Raw genomic sequence first — 17,845 nt, 5'->3', positions numbered from 1 at the left:
AATATTGTAAAAGGATTGATGAAAAATCTTTTAGTATTATTATTATATATTTTGTTAATTATACAAAAAATTTAAATAAATGATCGAAGGAGATTTTAATAATTTTTAGTGCTTTAAGGAATAAAATGCAACAAGATTATCGGATCACATAAGTTATAAATATATGGCCACATGGCCACAGTTAAGACAGAAAAATGTATCTTTCCCTGTTGATCCTCTCGGCATGCTTTGGAGCCCCTCCATTAGTATGGCGCCAATTCAACTGCCGCGCGTTGGTGGCTTTGCTCCCCACTGTCCTATCCCCACTCTGTGGACTACCTCGGTTTCTAGACAGAGTAAGGGGTAAGGAATAAGTGAGTAAGTTACTTTCTGTGCCGAGTGTTGAGTGTCGAGTGCCGAGTGCCCAACCAAATACATTCAGTGTTTGTGAGGTATATGTAATAGTATAAGTGACCACTCCTTCTAATCATGAAATTTTTTCAAACACACGATAAGTTTAATATTTAAAAAGAAGGTTTTTGAAACTTTGCGTAGATGTGTGTCAGTGACGATTGGATTTGATTAGAAAAAATTACTCATCCAAGGTAAATTAAGATGAAATACCAGTTAACTTAAATGTGTATTTTGGGCGTTGACCGCTAGTTTTAATCATGATACATAACACAACATTTTCTTTCTTAGTTCCGTTTTTTTCATGAAGTAAACCGTATCGATTGTTGTAAATTGTCATATATCGTTAATTGTCGTATGTTGTAGAAAATGTGGATCTGGATTTTGATATTAACCTTCGCTTACGGGAATAGTCAGTTCTCGCAAGAATCGACTGAATCGACGCGCTCTCCTTGGAATCGATTCGATGATAGAGATCAGGCTGGATTTGGATTACGAGGTTCTGGAAATCCAACTGACAGTATTATAATAAAAGAGGCGTAAGTTTTATATATAATAATTAGGCAATAAAATATATATGATTGGAGATAAACGATATGTATGTGATGTATCATAAATGATACTTTTTAATATCAATAATGTTCAATATAATTCAAAGTATAAAAATTAAATATATAAGAGCAAAATGAATTAGGAATGTAACAACAAAATAACAATTCTGAAACACTTTTTTTTTTGGCAGTACTTACTTTGTGGTCGCATCTCGAATGGTTAGACCAGGACAGATCTACCGTGTAGATGTAAATGTCTTATATAGCCCAATTCCAATCATAGTACGTTCGTCGATTCAAAGAAATGGAGTGGAGGTAGCTGCAGATTTTCAAGAAGTAAAGGAAGGCATACCAGAAACTCTAATGATGGGATTGCCACCTACGTCTGTTAATGGAGAATACAGATTGAGAGTAGAAGGAACATATAATAGTCTAACTGGTGGCCAAGCATTTTTAAATGAGACCAAACTTACATTTTCACAAAGATCAATGACTATATTTATTCAAATGGACAAACCTGTATATATGCAAGGAGAAACTGTGCGATTTAGAACTATACCCATAGATACTGAACTCAAAGCATTTAATAATCCTATAGATGTGTACATGTTAGATCCATATAGGAGAGTAATGAGAAGATGGTTAAGCAGACAGAGCAATTTGGGAACAGTATCTTTATCATACCAGCTTTCTGATCAACCAGTTTTTGGAGAATGGATTATACAAGTGGTAGCACAAAGCCAGGTAGAAGAGAAAACATTCCTAGTTGAGGAATACTATCAAACACGTTTTGAAGTTAACGTAACAATGCCTGCATTCTTTTTTGATAATGATCAATATATAAATGGTATAGTCCAAGCAAATTATACTAGTGGTGCACCAGTGAGGGGAAACTTAACTCTAAAAGCACGCATTAGATCACTAGATAGAGCATACACAGAATCTGATTCTGAATCTGCAGAAAGATATTTTTATTTTGATGAGTATTATCCTGCGTGGTTGAAAGTTTCAAATTATTTGAATAATAAGGTTCCTGTATTGAGATTTTTTAATGGAACTTATCACTTCCGATATCCAATGTCAGAATTACTAAGTTTTGTACCTACTGCGAGCGGAGTGGAGATCACTGTGACTGCAACGGTCGGTGAAAGATTTCTAGACGAAATAATTACAGGTTACTCCACAGCCAGAATATATAACTCTACCTCAAAGGTTCGATTTTTAGGCGGATCACCGCAAGTTTTTAAGCCAGCAATGCCATTTACCTTGAATTTAGTGGCGTCGTTTCATGATAATTCAGTATTGAGACCAACGCAATTAAAAGGGGCTGTAATGGAAATTCGCGCGGATATCGAGATGAGAACAGGTGGTCATAGAACGCTAGAAACTCAATATCTAAAACATTCGGCAGACAATGAAGGTATTTGGTCTACCAGAATCGATTTAAGAAAACAACTTGGACTTGACCATAATTCGAATCAAGCACAGCAAATTCTCAATGATATCTCTTCTATGAAAGTGTTTGCTTATCTTACCGATGGAGAAGGCTACAAAACGCAAACTGAATTATTGTTATTGGCTCACGAATCGCCGAATCAACAGCACATAAAAATCTCAACGTCCACAGAAAAACCTAAAGTTGGAGAATACATGATATTCCATGTTCAAACTAATTTCTATATCGATACTTTCAACTATCTCATTATGGCAAAAGGTACAATACTTTTAACCGGACAAGACAATATGCAACATAACATAAAAACGATCGCCGTTCCTTTAAGTGCAGAAATGGCTCCCGTTGCAACTGCAGTCGTATATCACGTTGGACAATATGGCAATGTAGTAGCAGACTCTTTAACCTTCTCTGTAAATGGCATTTCACGCAATAATTTTACTGTATTTATCAACAATAAAAAATCTAGAACGGGTGAGAATGTCGAAGTAGCCATTTACGGAGAACCAGGAGCGTACGTCGCTCTTTCAGGTATAGATAGATCTTTCTTCACGATGCAAGCAGGAAACGAATTAACTTACGCCAATGTTATATCAAAAATGGCACATTTCGACGAAGAGACGAATGGAACTCATGCCCACACTTGGCTGTACCATGAAGGTGATCCGGATGAAGTTGTTTACTTCCCATCTTCAACTTTTGGTATAGACGTCAATAGAACGTTCGAATACGTTGGATTAGTAGCCTTCACAGACGCCATTATTTACCGAAGACCTGATAACTGTAACATAACTCAAGGATATGAGGAATGCCTCTCTGGAAGATGTTATAGACTAGACAAAAAATGCGATGGAGTATACGATTGTGATGATGGCACTGATGAAGTAGGCTGCGAGCGCAGAAATGTCACAGACATTGTACAGTTTAGAAAGTGGCGGTTTAACAGATTACAAAGACAATACGAAAACGTATGGTTATGGAAAGATATCAATATTGGTCCTCATGGTAGATATATTTTCAATATAGACGTTCCAAGGAGACCAGTTCTGTGGATGGTTACAGCGTTCGGTATGTCTCCAAGTATGGGCTTTGGTATGCTACCAAAAGCCATTGCATATATGGGTATCTTGCCATTCTATATTAATGTGGAAATGCCTACTCATAGTAAACAAGGAGAACAAATTGGTATCCGCGTCTCCGTTTTCAATTACTTACGCAATAATATAGAAGCTGTAGTAGTTTTAGCTGGTTCCAAGGATTATAAATTCGTTCACGTTGAAGATAATGGTATTGTACAATCGTACAAGCCTCGTACATCTTTTGGTGAACACCAGTTCTTTATTTGGATCCCTGCTCAAGATGCTTCTATTGTTTATCTACCTATTGTACCTATAAGGCTTGGAGATATCAAAGTACACATCTATGCCACTACCGTAATCGGAAGGGATTCGGTTACGCGTACCTTGCACGTAGAAGCTGATGGCCTTCCTCAGCACAGACATCAATCTATCCTGCTCGATCTTAGTAATCGTGCATATGTGTTCCAATACATGCACGTTAACATTACAGAAACACCTATTATACCCTACGACGAAAATCGTTACTACGTATTCGGATCAAACAAGGCTGTGATAAGTTTGGTCGGAGATGTCGTTGGACCAATTTTTCCGACGATGCCTGTTAACGCCACAAGTCTCATGGATCTCCCTATGGATTGTGCGGAACAAAATATGTTCAGTTTCGCTGCTAATTTATACACGACAATGTATATGCGTTTACTTAATCAACGTAATAGAACGCAAGAGAAACACAGTTTCTATTACATGAATATTGGCTATCAGAGACAACTTTCGTTTATGAATCCCGATGGATCGTTCAGCTTATTCCGTAGCGATTGGAACCAATCGTCACCAAGCGTTTGGTTAACAGCATATTGTGCTCGTGTTTTACAAGAAGCACGCTTCTACGAGTGGGAAAATTATCTTTACATTGACCCTGAAGTAATAGCACAGGCTGTGTCTTGGTTATTGAAATATCAAACACCTGAAGGATCGTTCTATGAAGTTACATGGATGCCTGATCGCAAGATGAACAGCTCTCTAAATTACGACGATGATATAATAACACATAGAAATATCAGTCTTACAGCTCACGTTCTAATTACATTACAAAGTGTGAAAGATTTACCTGAGGGTCTAGGAACTCAAGTTGCTGTAAGTGCTGCTGGTGCAATCAAGTGGTTGGAGAGAAATTTGAAATTATTAGAAGTACGAGGGAAGCCTTACGAGATAGCGATAGTATCATATGCTCTGCTATTGGCTAAAGCTTCTACTGCAGGACAAGCTTTTAATATTTTATCTAGACACGCCCGTAGAGAAGGAGGATTAACATATTGGGGCAGAGAATCAGTACCTCTTCCTCCTTACAAACTGGAAAATCAGAAACCATTCCTCCTTCCACGTTTACCATACATGTACGACTCAGAAAATATCGAAACCACTGCGTATGCTCTTTTGGTGCACGTTGCTCGACAAGAGATAATGTTAGAACCCATAGTAAAATGGTTGAACTCTCAGAGATTAACCGACGGTGGTTGGGCCTCGACACAAGACACTGCGTGGGCGATGAAAGCGTTAATGGATTATACGGTCAGATCGAGAATTCGAGATGTTAGTTCATTGGCTGTTACTGTAGAAGCCACAGCTCTTCCAGGACAGACCAAAACACTATTTGTCAATGACAATAATCTTGCAAGGCTTCAGACTATAGAGGTAGGTTCATATTTGAAAAATTAATATATTTCTTACCCTATTTAATTTCTATTTCATTATCGTAGATACCTGAAGCATGGGGAACGGTAAAAGTACAAGCAAAGGGTGCTGGATATGCAATTCTCCAAATGTCAGTACAATACAATGTGGATATCGCAAAATTCCAAACACAGCCGCCTGTTAAATCTTTCGACCTGGTAACGAGAGCAAATTTCCATGGCAGAAATCAATCTCACATATCATATCTCAGTTGTCAGAGGTATAATATTGATATTTAAATACTGTAATTTATTCTTTCAGTCTTTACATAAAATTTACCAGCTCCTTTTCGCAGGTGGATAAATACGAACGAATCTTCTCGTTCTGGAATGGCAGTGTTGGATGTAGCTATTCCAACAGGTTATATAATCCAACAACAAACTTTGGATAGGTATATCCAATCGAAACAAGTAAGGAATCTTCAGAGAGCACGATTCCATGAAAAGAAAGTGCTCTTTTATTTCGATTATTTGGACCAAGAAGAAACGTGCGTAAATTTCACGATAGAAAGATGGTTCCCGGTTGCAAATATGTCACGGTATCTTCCCATCAGAATTTACGACTATTATGCTCCAGGTAAATACACATAATTAAATAATATTAATGTTTTTACAAGAAGCAATCATTTTTTATTCGTTACTCATATTTTTTCAGAGCGTTTCAACGAAACTATATTTGATGCTCTACCGACTTATACACTAAATATTTGCGAAGTTTGCGGTAGTTCCCAGTGTCCTTACTGCCCGATTTATAATACCGCCACGATGTTGGCCACACCAACAGGTTTTCTACTTGCAATTTCTGTTCTCGTTGTTGTGACAAGATATTTTCGAACACAGGAGTTTAGTGTAGGTTAATTCTCATATATAACATATGATGATTTAACAGAAAAACGGAAAGAGAAAGGTGAATATTCTCGATTTTATATTTTACGTTATATTGTCATCTTTTCTCGACTTTTATTCTTATATCCGTCCTTAAGTGTGGTGCACAACTGGAACAGTACCTGAAAATACAGGTACACGTGAGTAAAAATAATTAATTTATAAGATGAAGTTCCAGTTATCCTTATTTGTAATTATACTTTCTCTTTTTTTTTTACTGTAACATTACATCAAGTTACTTACGAAAAAGAAACCGTCCATTTGTGATTTGTTAACATATGTCGGAAATTTATATTTAGCGTGGAAGTATAGAAATTTTAATAAAATAAATATTTTTATACATTTTTTAACTTTACAATATTTGATATGTTATATAATTTAAAACATATCATGTGTTTTTATTCACGTTGTTAATCGATGAATGTCAATTTATTCGAATGTTTTCAACATTCCATGTACAGGGTGCATCATGTAAAAATAGAACACCTGAATATTTTCCAGATCTTGAAAGAAACGTTAATTAACAGACCTTTTAGTTTCATCATATTTCTCTCCTTGAGCAGTATATCTTTCCTTTCTGACATTTTTTCCTATCTTCAACGTTAACAGAGATATTTAGGTGTTTTGTTTTACGCGACTCATTCTGTATAGTTTAACAATTTAAAACCGTAGTTAGAGCAATGTGTTCTAGGAGGCAAAGAATTTTTAAGTACAAATGAAACTTACAATTAGTCGAGATCGAATTTTTGTAAGTATTATACACCAAAAAACATCTTTATACATCTTCTAGTAATAATTTCTACTTAAATGGATATTAAAAGTTCATGATTTCTTCTTATTCTAATCAATTTAAAAAATTCAGATTTTTAAATTTATCTCTTTACAATTTTATGCTTGAATTTCTCTCTCTCTTTCTCTCTCTCTCTCTCTCTCTCTCTCTCTCTCTCTCTCTTCTGACTAGATCTATTTAAAAAGTACGATGCAACGTTTCTGTTCCACTTATATGTGAAGCTTCAATTGTGCTAGCATTAAGTTATTACTAGAGAAATCATAAGTGTCACTATTTCTATAAAGAGTTTTTATTTAAATTCTACAATTATAATTTGAGAAATTGTGCTCATAAATTGTGCCTTCGCAATGCCCCTTGAACACTATCAGTTTATGAATCAAAGATTTACATTCCGGTTAAGAAAAGTTGCTATTGGTTGGCAATTTGTAAATAGTAGGCTAGAGAAAAAGATCTATGAATACGGATGTCATTCTAATACATGCTCGTGTACTTTTTCAAGTGAAAGAAGAAATGTGAAAGTATGTAAGGCATTCGTTCAAATAAGGTATTTTGCCTCTGCAAAGAAACTTTATATTCTTTTGTATAGTTAATTGTCTGTTCGAACATCAAAGATCTATTTTTAGTAATATAGCACTTACAATAAGGTAATGCAATAATAAGTCTTTTAAAAGGAAATGTTATATCGTTGATACTTTGAAAATGTGCGACGTAACTACTTAGTTAATAATTTATTCATATACGAAGCAATAATCTAATACTCGTATTTGCTTTTTTTCATGTAATTAATTAAAATAATCGCTTCAATAAAATAAAAAAAAACAGATGAAGTTACTGAACGATGAAACGTCTTTAAAAGTATTGTCGCAAATTTTCAAATAACATGATAACGCATATAACGTTACTAATACCGTATATAAAAAGTCTGCTTTATAATAAAACACAATAAAATATTAATTAACTCGTTTTAACATATGAGCGCATACAGCTATCGAATGTATTTTATCATGAAGTTCTCATATTAAATGAAGTTATAATTTTTTATTTAAGGATAACATATTATAATACATAATAAATTATTTGTAAATCAATTTTTTATAAAACTGGTTGCTCGTTCGCGTTATCCGTCCGAAAATATATTTGTACGATAGCGAAAAGAAAATAGCACTTAACATGCGTTGAACGTATTTTTAAGTTTTATAATCTTTATACAAATAAAATAGTAAAAAGATATTTCACTTATCATCTTTTATTTTATGAAAGATCCTTTAATAATTGTTTACAAAATTTCAACGATCCCGAAATATATTGTTAAAGTTCATGCTTTTAATAATTTTGCACATGTAACAGCTCTGCTTTAATGACATACTTTCAATACTGTATTTTTTACTTCTGAGGTCTGGAATAAATCTATGTTAGTTTTGGGTGGACATTTGGATTTGGATTATTCGAAACAGCTGTAATTATTTTCGAAGCAATCTTTAATATAGCAACATAGTCAGTCTTACAATAATAAGCCAAAAATACAATCTATATATCGAGCTTCTGGAGAACGGGCGAAAAATGATTTCTGTTTTCCTTCGTGAAACGAATTGTAGGACCGAAAAGGATCGAAGAAAGGCCGCATCTAGCGGGAGAGAAGGAAAACACGTGACCATTTCGCCCGAACTCTTGAGACGAATTTTACAATTTTACATATAATTATATGATGTATCACGTTGCAAAACTGTAGGTCCTGTTTCTCCCACGATGCAGGTGTCGACAAACGAAAGAACGTTAAGGGAGAAAAGAATGTATATGGACCGCGTTCTCTTCGCCGCGGCAACGGAATGATATTTTGTTGGTCCTACTTTCGGTGAACCCTTCATTGAATCAATAGCTGAAAAATTGTAATCTAACAACGAGCGCAGAAATGTGTCATTATGCCGTTGAAATATTTTCCATCTGATCACTCTATCGGCAACTTCATTATTTATAAAACTGAAAATTCAAAAAAATGTATATTTCATTAATAGACTGCGAACATTTATACTCTTACGAGAAATTTAAGAGAAATATGAAAACGTACATAATGTAATGTAAAAACATATAAAATATCTAATGTGAAGCATTAGTTGTAACATTTAATGGACGAAACAAATCTTCACTTAAGTTAAGATATAAAAACGCGAATCTGTACAAACATTCGCTATCTATTCATTAACAAGCCAATTTGTAAACGTTATATCCGAAAGAAAATAGTTTAAACGAATGAAATATTTTTGGCATAGTAAATGTCCGTTGAAAAGATGTCAGTGAGACGAGGGTTTGCTTCGAGTACACATTTCTGAGCTGAATGCGTCACGAGTTTCATCACAAATGAACCGTCCGATCTCCACGACGCCGATTCTCCTCGATCCACTCGATTCTCAAAGGCGGAGGCGAACGCTGAAACTCTATCCAGTTTTCTGGATTTTAAAGCGCATGAGAAAGAGTCGTACGCGTTCGCAGAGATACGTGCGTTCAAAATACATCAAACGGTGCAAGATAACGTCGACTTTGAATAAAATTGAAAAGCAGAGATCCGAGGGGATGTCCCTGTAATTAAGGCCCGACTATCGAGGCTTCTAACGACGTAATTCCATGAATTATTTTCCATAAATTACTATTTCGATGATTATCCAATACATATTTCTTTCCTTACTTACTTATGATTTAAATCCCAGTAACGGATTACTTTATGAGAAAACAGACTAACTTTCCCCTCCTCCTTAGTATTATCAGCACAGTAATACAAAACACGGTGCGTTGTTTACGTGTTTTAACAAGGAATATCGTCATAGTGAGAACCGTGTAGAGATTAGCTAGTAAAGTTCTAACTACGAATAAGATCGTTTAAAAAAAAAATTTTCAAGGATCTTCGTTAAATATCGTCGGACATTAATTACAAATTACTTTCAGACGCAGATACAACTTCGGACCTAAATTATGACCAGGATAGGGAAAACGATCGATACAAATATATAGGTATATTATAATAGTTATTTGATGAAACATTTAAAGCCTTACATAAAATATACAGTATGATGTGTATCGTCACGCATGTATGATAAAATTGTGTGGTACCTGTGTATGTGTGTTATGTGTGTATGTAGTTTTATATCATTCGTTTTTCTCGTATAGAGAATAATTACGTTACACGTCGAACTTTATCAGAGAGCATGTATATATATATATATATTTATTATACGTGTTCAAAAGACGTCTCAAAATATGCAGCCACGTTCTTTTTACGATCATTTTTTTTCGTTTTTTTATTATTATTTCTATCTTTTTCCCTTTTTTTCTTTTCGTTAATAGAGCGGAGATTGGTATATGTCCTTGAAATTGAGATACAGTATTCAGTGTACTCTTGGACTGAGACTCGATACGGCAGTAATAGTAGTAATAGTAATAATAATAATTAATAATAATAATTAATAATAATAATAATAATATAATAATAATTCTTATAAATTCTTACACTTCTTCGTACCGATAGATTCGAAGAATGTTATCGACTTACTTTATTAATTATTTATTCATTTATTTATATTTATATTTATATATATATATAATATGTATAGCTCGCCCTCGTCCGCAACTTTTTTTCGTTAATAGTGATCTTTTTTTTTTATCATATATAGATATATCGGTATACAGAGCTAGTATCAAATTCTAACAGAATCGATGCTATGTAAAAATTGTTCCAACCGTTTCGGAGAGATATGCATTTCACTCTGCATCTACTCGTTTTTTTCAGAGTCATTTTCTTCTCTTTTCTTTTCGTTTAACGTACCTTTCGCTCTTAGATTTCTTTTCTTGTTTGTTTCATCATTCTAGATAAATTAGATCAACCTCATGACATTATTAAAGATCTTCTTTTCATGTCATCGTCATGATCTTCATCATCATCATCATTATATCCATTAGGAAATTCATTTGTCTTTGATTCGACAGATCGGTCGAGTTATCGTGTATCTCTTACATTAAATTATACAATAATTAAAGATCTAGAGAAATTCGATCTCGATTGTGAATTTTCTATTTAAAATATATTGATACTCAATTTCTCACAGAATTCACGCATAGAAAATGAAGTATTAGTTTCACTCCGTCATTCATTCCCCTAAGAATAATTAAAATGGAATATATCTCGTTACAAAATAAAAGAAATTGATAATTTCAATAAAAATTTAAAAACATTTTTACAGAGCGTTCAACTCTAAATATCGATTTAAATAATTATTCGCTTAAAACAAAATTTCATTGTTTATACATATATAAAAAGTTTATTGAAAACTACGTTATATTCTTTTTTTTTATATCGTAGCTCTAACATTAAAATCATGACAACAAAGAAAGATAACATATCGTTGGTGAATCGTTGCAGAAGTTATTAATTTTTTCTTTTCTTGAGCTATTCACCAATAATTTTCTTTTTTCTTTTTTTTTTTTTTTAGGCAGTTAGGCGATTCAGTACTTTCAGTGGTGAAAATTAAAAAAAAATTACTTATCTAAAATAATACAGCGAATCCTGGTACACAGAGTGTACAACAAGCTTATTATCCGATTATATCGTTTAGGCTGGCTATTGTTAAAGGGGTCTTTAAGTTACATATAATCAATAATAAAAAAAAGACACGTTCTCGATAAGAAGGAGATACACGTAAAAAGTAACACAGTCGTTTGTTTTCTTTCAGCCTTTTGATATTCAGGGTTTCATCTAATAAATTTTTCTTCCCTTCTTTATAAAGCTGATTAGATTATCATTGCCATCGTACTCTATTTAAATTACAGTAAATGGTACTATTTTAGTGTGTAAAATGTCACTGCATATATATAATATGTACCTATATTGTATATATGTATTGCAGCAGTAATAGCTCTCGATGTAAGTAGATAAAAGTAGCAATTTGCTGGTCAATGCAGAATCATTAGACGACCCGTCTTTTTTATCGTATGTATAATTTCATTTTATATTCGATAAGTACGAAATATGATGTTTAAAAAATAAAAAATAAAAAAGGAAGTATGAAATTATTCAGAGATCGTCCAATAAGTCTAGCATCTACCAGATTCATTTAGTCTATCATATATGAAAATGAATCTTATGTTTTGGTCAGTATGAAAAAATAAAAATAATAATTCTTATATTCTGCAAACTACTGTGGACCACGTCAAGATTGATATTGTTTCCTTATATTTGGTTGTATTTTTTTTTTTTACTTTTGTTTCCCTCTGGTTCACATACATGAATGAACCTTTGCGTGTATTTTCACGCCCGCTCTTTCACTCGTGAATTCCACTGAAGAATTCTTTCAGCGCAAACAGACGGGAGGAGAGAGGCATGCAGATGAATTCTGGGGAAACGAGCCTTCTTTTCTCTTTTTTTTTTTTGGTTGAATTTGACAAACTAAATATTTCGAAATCCTTAATTTTCGTTTCTGTTTTTGTTGTCTCGCTTTTTTTGTTTTCTTTTTCCAAATTAATTCGTCATCTGCATAGCATGATACTTTACGGATATTCGTCACATAATAATCAAGCGTCGTATAGCGCAACAAACGTAGTAGATCTCTGGATAGTAAAGAATAATAGAGTACTTATCTGCAAAATTCTTGATCTTCACGGGAGATATCAGTGTTTTACATTTTTTATATATATATGTATTTTTATGTATATACGTATATTAAAATTAGCTAGCGCCGCTAATTCAGCTCGATTCTTTTTCTTTAGAATCTGAAAGCAAACAAAGGAGGCTCGGTCAATCGAAAGGACGCGCGAAATATTTGACTGGGCAATTGAATATTTCGTTACCGTTTGCGGGTAACAAAGCGCGCAACGACAAATAATTTTTTTTCCAGGAACGATACAAGCTAGAGAACGTTTTTTTTCTGTTTTTATTTACCGCTATCGGATTTGTCTTCGGATGTTCCATTTGTCAGTTCAGGCTCTTTCTTCTTCTCCCCCTCCTCAGATTCAACGCTCGTCGCTTTTTTCTCTTGGCTTTCTTGGCTGGCCGCCTTTTTATCCTTCGTCTTTCCTTTGGCTGGGGTGGCTGGCTTCGGTTTTGGCTCCAGACTCGGATCCAGCACGATCTTACCAATGTTCTTACGGTCATGCATCTTCTGCATGGCTTCCGGGACGTCCTCCAAAGCCCACGTAGAATCTACCATAGGCTTTATTTGACCATCGTTCCATAAGGCGAACACTCGTTCTACTGCTCGTCGCACGAACGCGTGGCTACCATGTTGATACATCAAGTGGCGCAGATTCAACCCAGACAGAGTTTTATTCTCGTCAAACAGTTTGATGGGGGACACCTTGTCTACTTGCCACCACTGTAAAATGATAAACATGAAAAATTTTGAGCACTGATATAATATATTGTCATACATAAGATAGCCCAAGTCTATTTTGCAACTAAATGCAAATTCCAAAGATTTTATAAGGATGAGATTATTGTGTTAAAATAATTTCATTTTGTTAGTATACATGTATATATCGTGGTTCATTAAAGAGAAAAGTAAATGATTTTGAAATATTCATTCACTAATTTATATTTAAATTACCTAATGGATCTCTAAAAAGCCTCTCATCCTTACATAAATACTTAATTTCCTTGACTTCGTACCTCTTTGATTAAGCGCGTTTACTGATTAAACTACTGGTCCTATTCATAAATTAGTTACCGCTATTACAAGGAGGAAATAACTCCTTGTACAACGATGCGGAGAGAGGAAGAAAAAAATAATAAAGTTAAATTTCTGTGACGTACTGATCGCGCTGCTGAGAAGAAGCTTTTAGTCTCTCCGGTGACCACATTACTTGATCCATAAAGGATATATTTCCCCATTGGTTTCAACAAAGCGTAACCCTTGTTGCATTCTTCGCCGCAGAGGCAATCCAGAACGATGTCTACGCCCTCTGGGGAGATCCTGTAGAACAAAAGGGAATCGAAACGGCCGATAAAGAATCCTATGATATATAAACACATCATGAAGGAAAAAAACGATAAATTATAGAGTTCGTTACACACTTCCTGACTTCGTTGCTATAGTCTGTGCCTCGTTCCAAGAGGTGGTCGATGGTGCCAGCTGCTTTCAGGGCTTCGTGTTTTGATTTACTGCACACACCAAAGATGGTCACGTCTTTCACGGTCTTGGCTAGCTGGACCACTGCTTGACCCTAAAACAGAATTCATTAAATGAATACTAATAACTGAAGATAGGAAAAAGGAACTATCCTTCATTAGTACGTTCAAATGATAAATTTGAGATTGGATATAGGAAATACGCGTAAATTTCAGCTTTCTAAAGTACACAGAAACCGCGTTTCGAAAGAATTATTCAGATGCAACATTCCTTATTCAAGACTAAAAATCCTCGATTCTACTGTTCACATCTAAATTCCGTAGCCATCGTGTTTCACTAATCTTTTAGAGATCTCTTTATTTTCTGTTAACATCCTTGAACAAAACTCGTTAACTCCGTGGTACGAGAATTTTTCACGGTGTAAAGGATATAGCGGCGGGTTATATCTTTTAAAAACTTCAGAAGCGGCGGCCAGGGGCGCGCTTAAATTATTTTTAGTTGCCCGGCTGTTCGTATCGTGTTCACCAAACTCGTAATCCCATTATGGTGGCAGAAGGCAGAAAAAGCGTCTTCTGAAGTCTTTTCATTGCGCGACCGCGAAAGAACAGCCGGGGCAGGACACACGATGGGGAAGAAAAAATTGAAGCGGAGCTGCTGGAGATTTTCTCAACAGAAGCAGCATTCATTATTTCCGAGAATCAAGAGAGCTGACCGCCCTTCTCTCTTCTCTTCTCCTTGTCTCGCCACTCTGTCCGTTCTGTCGAGAATTCGATACCCAATAACGTTGACCAATCGCAGAGCCTCGAGTGGCGCGGCGAAAGGAACAGAGACAGGACGATAGGTTCGAAGGGAAGAGAAGCAAGAATTTAAGAAAACGAAAAAATCGAAGAAAAGAGGTAGCAAAAAGGGAAAGAGCGCGGACGAGGGCCAGAATGTTAAGAAGCCACTCCACATTGTACGTCATAACGTAACACATTGCCAACCGTTTAGAAGGAATCTCATTTTCTATCATCATATTATTCACAATTAGACTGCGGATATTTATACAATTTCATATTTTTATAAATATAACTAAAAATAAAGACGATCGTAAATAGAAGTTTATTTCACGTATTAAATGTTATAACGAGTGTTTTGGATAATTTACATATTTTTGCATATTCCGTGCTTTGTGGCTTTCCTTTAGATTTTCACCTAAATGCATAAAAATCCACAGTCTATTTATAATAAATAATATCTCGTTCCCTAGCTAACAATGCACAACAGATTCAAGTAGTTTATACGAATCAATCTGTTAGAGTAGAGGCTGTCATAAAAGTTTTATGTAAGCAGATTAAAAAACAAACTAAATGTGTTCAAGATTTGTATAATATATCATGTATAAATATCAGATCAATCAATTTCCCCTCGTAAAAATATCCTAACAATATCGAAAGATTCCGAAAGATCAAACTTTCTAGAAGTTTCTCGACGTTATCGTAATACACATCTCTTCCAAACGACATTTCCTCAAACCACCACCACCACCACTACTGTGAAATTCTCCACGCATCATTGACAGCAACGAACATATTTCATGCGGTTAAGTCGAACGAAACGCTGCAAGTATACGAAACCAGTTAGTTCGACAAGAATATACGTAACTAGGGGATGGCAATACAGGGCAAAGGAAAATACGAGCTGATATGGTGTGGTAGTGCCAGCGGCTTCGAAGAAAGAGGAAAAGTCCGACGTGATCGGGAAATGCAATCTCTCAAGTCAAGTGCTTTTTCTAGCTTTCCTTGTCTACGTGACTTGCCTAAATCCTTCTCCGACGATGATACACGATGAAAAGCGTATTTGAGGCACGCGTCGACAATCTCAAGTTTTAATGAAATAACGAATCTGAACAGATTTCTGTCTCTCTTCTTTCACTTTTTCTTTGTCAGAGAACTTAAGCTATTTGAATTTTCTATGTAAAATAACAAATAACATTTATCCAATAAGACAAATAATTTTGCTGTGTCTTTAAAGCGATATAAGAATCTTTGTTTCGATGGGTTTTATTTTTCGATAAACCGAAGAATGACGTAATAAAGACGCGCACAGGGATTCGAGTTCAAACTGGTTATCAGAAGTGAATTTCTGGCCTGATTAAAACGGCATTACATAAATATTTAAAATCGAGATGCGGTAGTCTGACGGGATTAGGTAATCAGGGTTGGGTCATCGAAAGATAAATCCGAAATCGGTATATCCAAGAATCCTCCCGATACAGCCAGAAAAAGCTACATTTATCAAATCATACATTCTACATTTACAGCCTTAAACGATATTAGACAATAATTTCTATTTACATCGCTGTCACTTACATCTATTCGTTCGTTCTTTAATAAAACCACGATATTAACCCTGAAGTTGGCACACGGAGGCCTTTCATAATCGTAACAGGATACCGGTTTTGGTTACTGCATTGCAAACTAATTGCAAGTGGAAAAATTCCTTAACCTTTCTACGCACGTTTGAATTCTGAATACTCTGAAACTACATACCAAGTATTTCAACTATTGTACATATCAAGTATTTCACTGAACTTTTCCAGAATCATTTTACGTATTCAAAATATGTCAAAAAATTCTCACAACTGAAAGACCGCGGTGCGATGTACGTCAGACTCAGATACATTACAATTAGTTAGAGCCACTGATACAGCTCGATATTCCTTTCCTTTGGAATCTGAAAGTTAATAACATTAATAATGATCCTTCATAATGCAATCAACTGAAAATCGAACTGGCCACAGTACTGGTTCGTGCAAACGGGGCTTAAGAGCCAGCGTACAACACGTACTGACGGTGGTAGTATGACGGTAGTGGTAACAGTTGTGGTGGTGTGGTCTCAGACGGGCGCGGCCCGTCACGGTGGTCGATGAGAGAACGAAGGGTTGCTTGGCAACCCTCACACCCCTGTCGTTCCGTGCACCAGCGGCGGCAGCATCCCCCGTAGATTTTCGTCGTCTCAACTTCCAACGATGCTACGCGACGCGTATAGACCAATGGGTGGGGCGGGGTGTAGGGCAGAGTAGAGGGGGGGGTGAAGTAGAGTAGACTAGGAGAGAGAGGGGTTGCGGAGAGAGGGAGGTAGGAGTCGCGGGGGCGATGTAGTTAGCTTCGAATGTAACCTGTTGAGCCGTATTGATCCCGACGTACCTAGTCGGCTGCTCCCGCCTTCTCCTTCGACGACATTGAGAGAGAAAGCGTTGCACGGATGTGACTCGAGCAGACTTCGCGAAAGGGGCAGTAACCTTGCATCGTGTCGCGGACTCTCTCTTTCTCACTCTATCTATCTCGATGGGTCGTAATTGCCGCGCGATCCTATCCCTCTTCCTTCCGCTTTTCCGAAATGCGATTTTCCCTCCCCAGGAGTAACGACGAGACATGGTGAATGATTTTTTGGATGAATCTTTCTTCACGTTGAAGATGGGACGATTATAATGGGAGGACGCTTTTAATTTTCGGATAGAAGTACCTCGTGATTTTCGTTGGGGGACGAGATGTCTGATGGTTTTGATTTTGGTGGTAAGGGCTGTGATAGGTACTTGTATATTTAATTTCTAGGAGAAGCTTTGATTTTGCGTAAGCGTTAGTTGCGATTATATTTCCTTTGTTTTATCGTGGTAGTGGTAGTCGTCATTTGCAAGGTTTTGGTAACTAGTCTAGGGATATTTTTAATTGCTTAAAATTCTAGCTAAGTTTAATTCGTAATTAAGATCATGTTATCGAAAGAAGATAGGAAAAAAGGTGAAACATATGCTATTCTTACTAACGCGTTAGGACATTTTCCCTCTTTTCTCTCTCTTTCAAAAAACATTGTAGATCT

The 17,845-nt window shown here is 35.6% G+C and overlaps 2 protein-coding genes across 4 annotated transcripts in view; one reads left to right on the top strand and one right to left on the bottom strand.

Moving 5' to 3' along the window:
• Positions 1 to 359: 359 nt before the first annotated feature.
• Positions 360 to 8,108, top strand: LOC122573686 (CD109 antigen). 2 transcript variants are annotated; one of them, XM_043740391.1, is made up of 7 exons: positions 374 to 431; positions 535 to 584; positions 757 to 929; positions 1,133 to 5,165; positions 5,231 to 5,424; positions 5,500 to 5,780; positions 5,859 to 8,108. In XM_043740391.1, exons 3-7 carry the CDS (start codon positions 760 to 762, stop codon positions 6,059 to 6,061), a joined length of 4,881 nt encoding a protein of 1,626 aa, XP_043596326.1. In that variant the 5' UTR covers positions 374 to 431; positions 535 to 584; positions 757 to 759; the 3' UTR covers positions 6,062 to 8,108. The 2 variants fall into 2 exon arrangements, with proteins under 2 accessions (XP_043596325.1, XP_043596326.1); XM_043740390.1 differs by having other exon boundaries at positions 360 to 584.
• A 230-nt stretch (positions 8,109 to 8,338) lies between these two features.
• LOC122573688 (synaptic vesicle membrane protein VAT-1 homolog-like) overlaps positions 8,339 to 17,845 on the bottom strand; it is a 35,347-nt gene continuing 25,840 nt past the window's right edge. The window contains exons 4-8 of one of the 2 annotated variants that reach the window (XR_006318796.1): positions 13,933 to 14,081; positions 13,672 to 13,831; positions 12,802 to 13,234; positions 9,981 to 12,632; positions 8,339 to 8,855 (exon numbers count right to left, since the gene is read on the bottom strand). Coding sequence is in view for 1 of the 2 variants with exons in the window: in XM_043740394.1 (XP_043596329.1) it covers positions 12,607 to 12,632; positions 12,802 to 13,234; positions 13,672 to 13,831; positions 13,933 to 14,081 (768 nt within the window). In the remaining variant the exon portion in view is untranslated. Of the gene's footprint in view, positions 12,633 to 12,801; positions 13,235 to 13,671; positions 13,832 to 13,932; positions 14,082 to 17,845 lie in introns of both variants that reach the window. The other variant, XM_043740394.1, reaches the window with a different exon arrangement.

Source organism: Bombus pyrosoma, linkage group LG12 (genome assembly GCF_014825855.1).
Source record: "Bombus pyrosoma isolate SC7728 linkage group LG12, ASM1482585v1, whole genome shotgun sequence".
Classification (NCBI taxonomy): domain Eukaryota; kingdom Metazoa; phylum Arthropoda; class Insecta; order Hymenoptera; family Apidae; genus Bombus; species Bombus pyrosoma.
The sequence above is the reverse complement of the archived record's forward strand: the minus strand, read 5'-3'. Positions and strand labels throughout refer to the sequence as shown.

Excerpts from the sequence above, each read along its gene's own strand:
- LOC122573686 (XM_043740390.1), top strand. The coding sequence starts at position 760 with ATGTGGATCTGGATTTTGATATTAACCTTCGCTTACGGGAATAGTCAG. Across the intron at positions 930-1,132 it reads AGTATTATAATAAAAGAGGC|TACTTACTTTGTGGTCGCAT; the intron begins GTAAGTTTTATA and ends TTTTTTTGGCAG. Across the intron at positions 5,166-5,230 it reads CAAGGCTTCAGACTATAGAG|ATACCTGAAGCATGGGGAAC; the intron begins GTAGGTTCATAT and ends TCATTATCGTAG.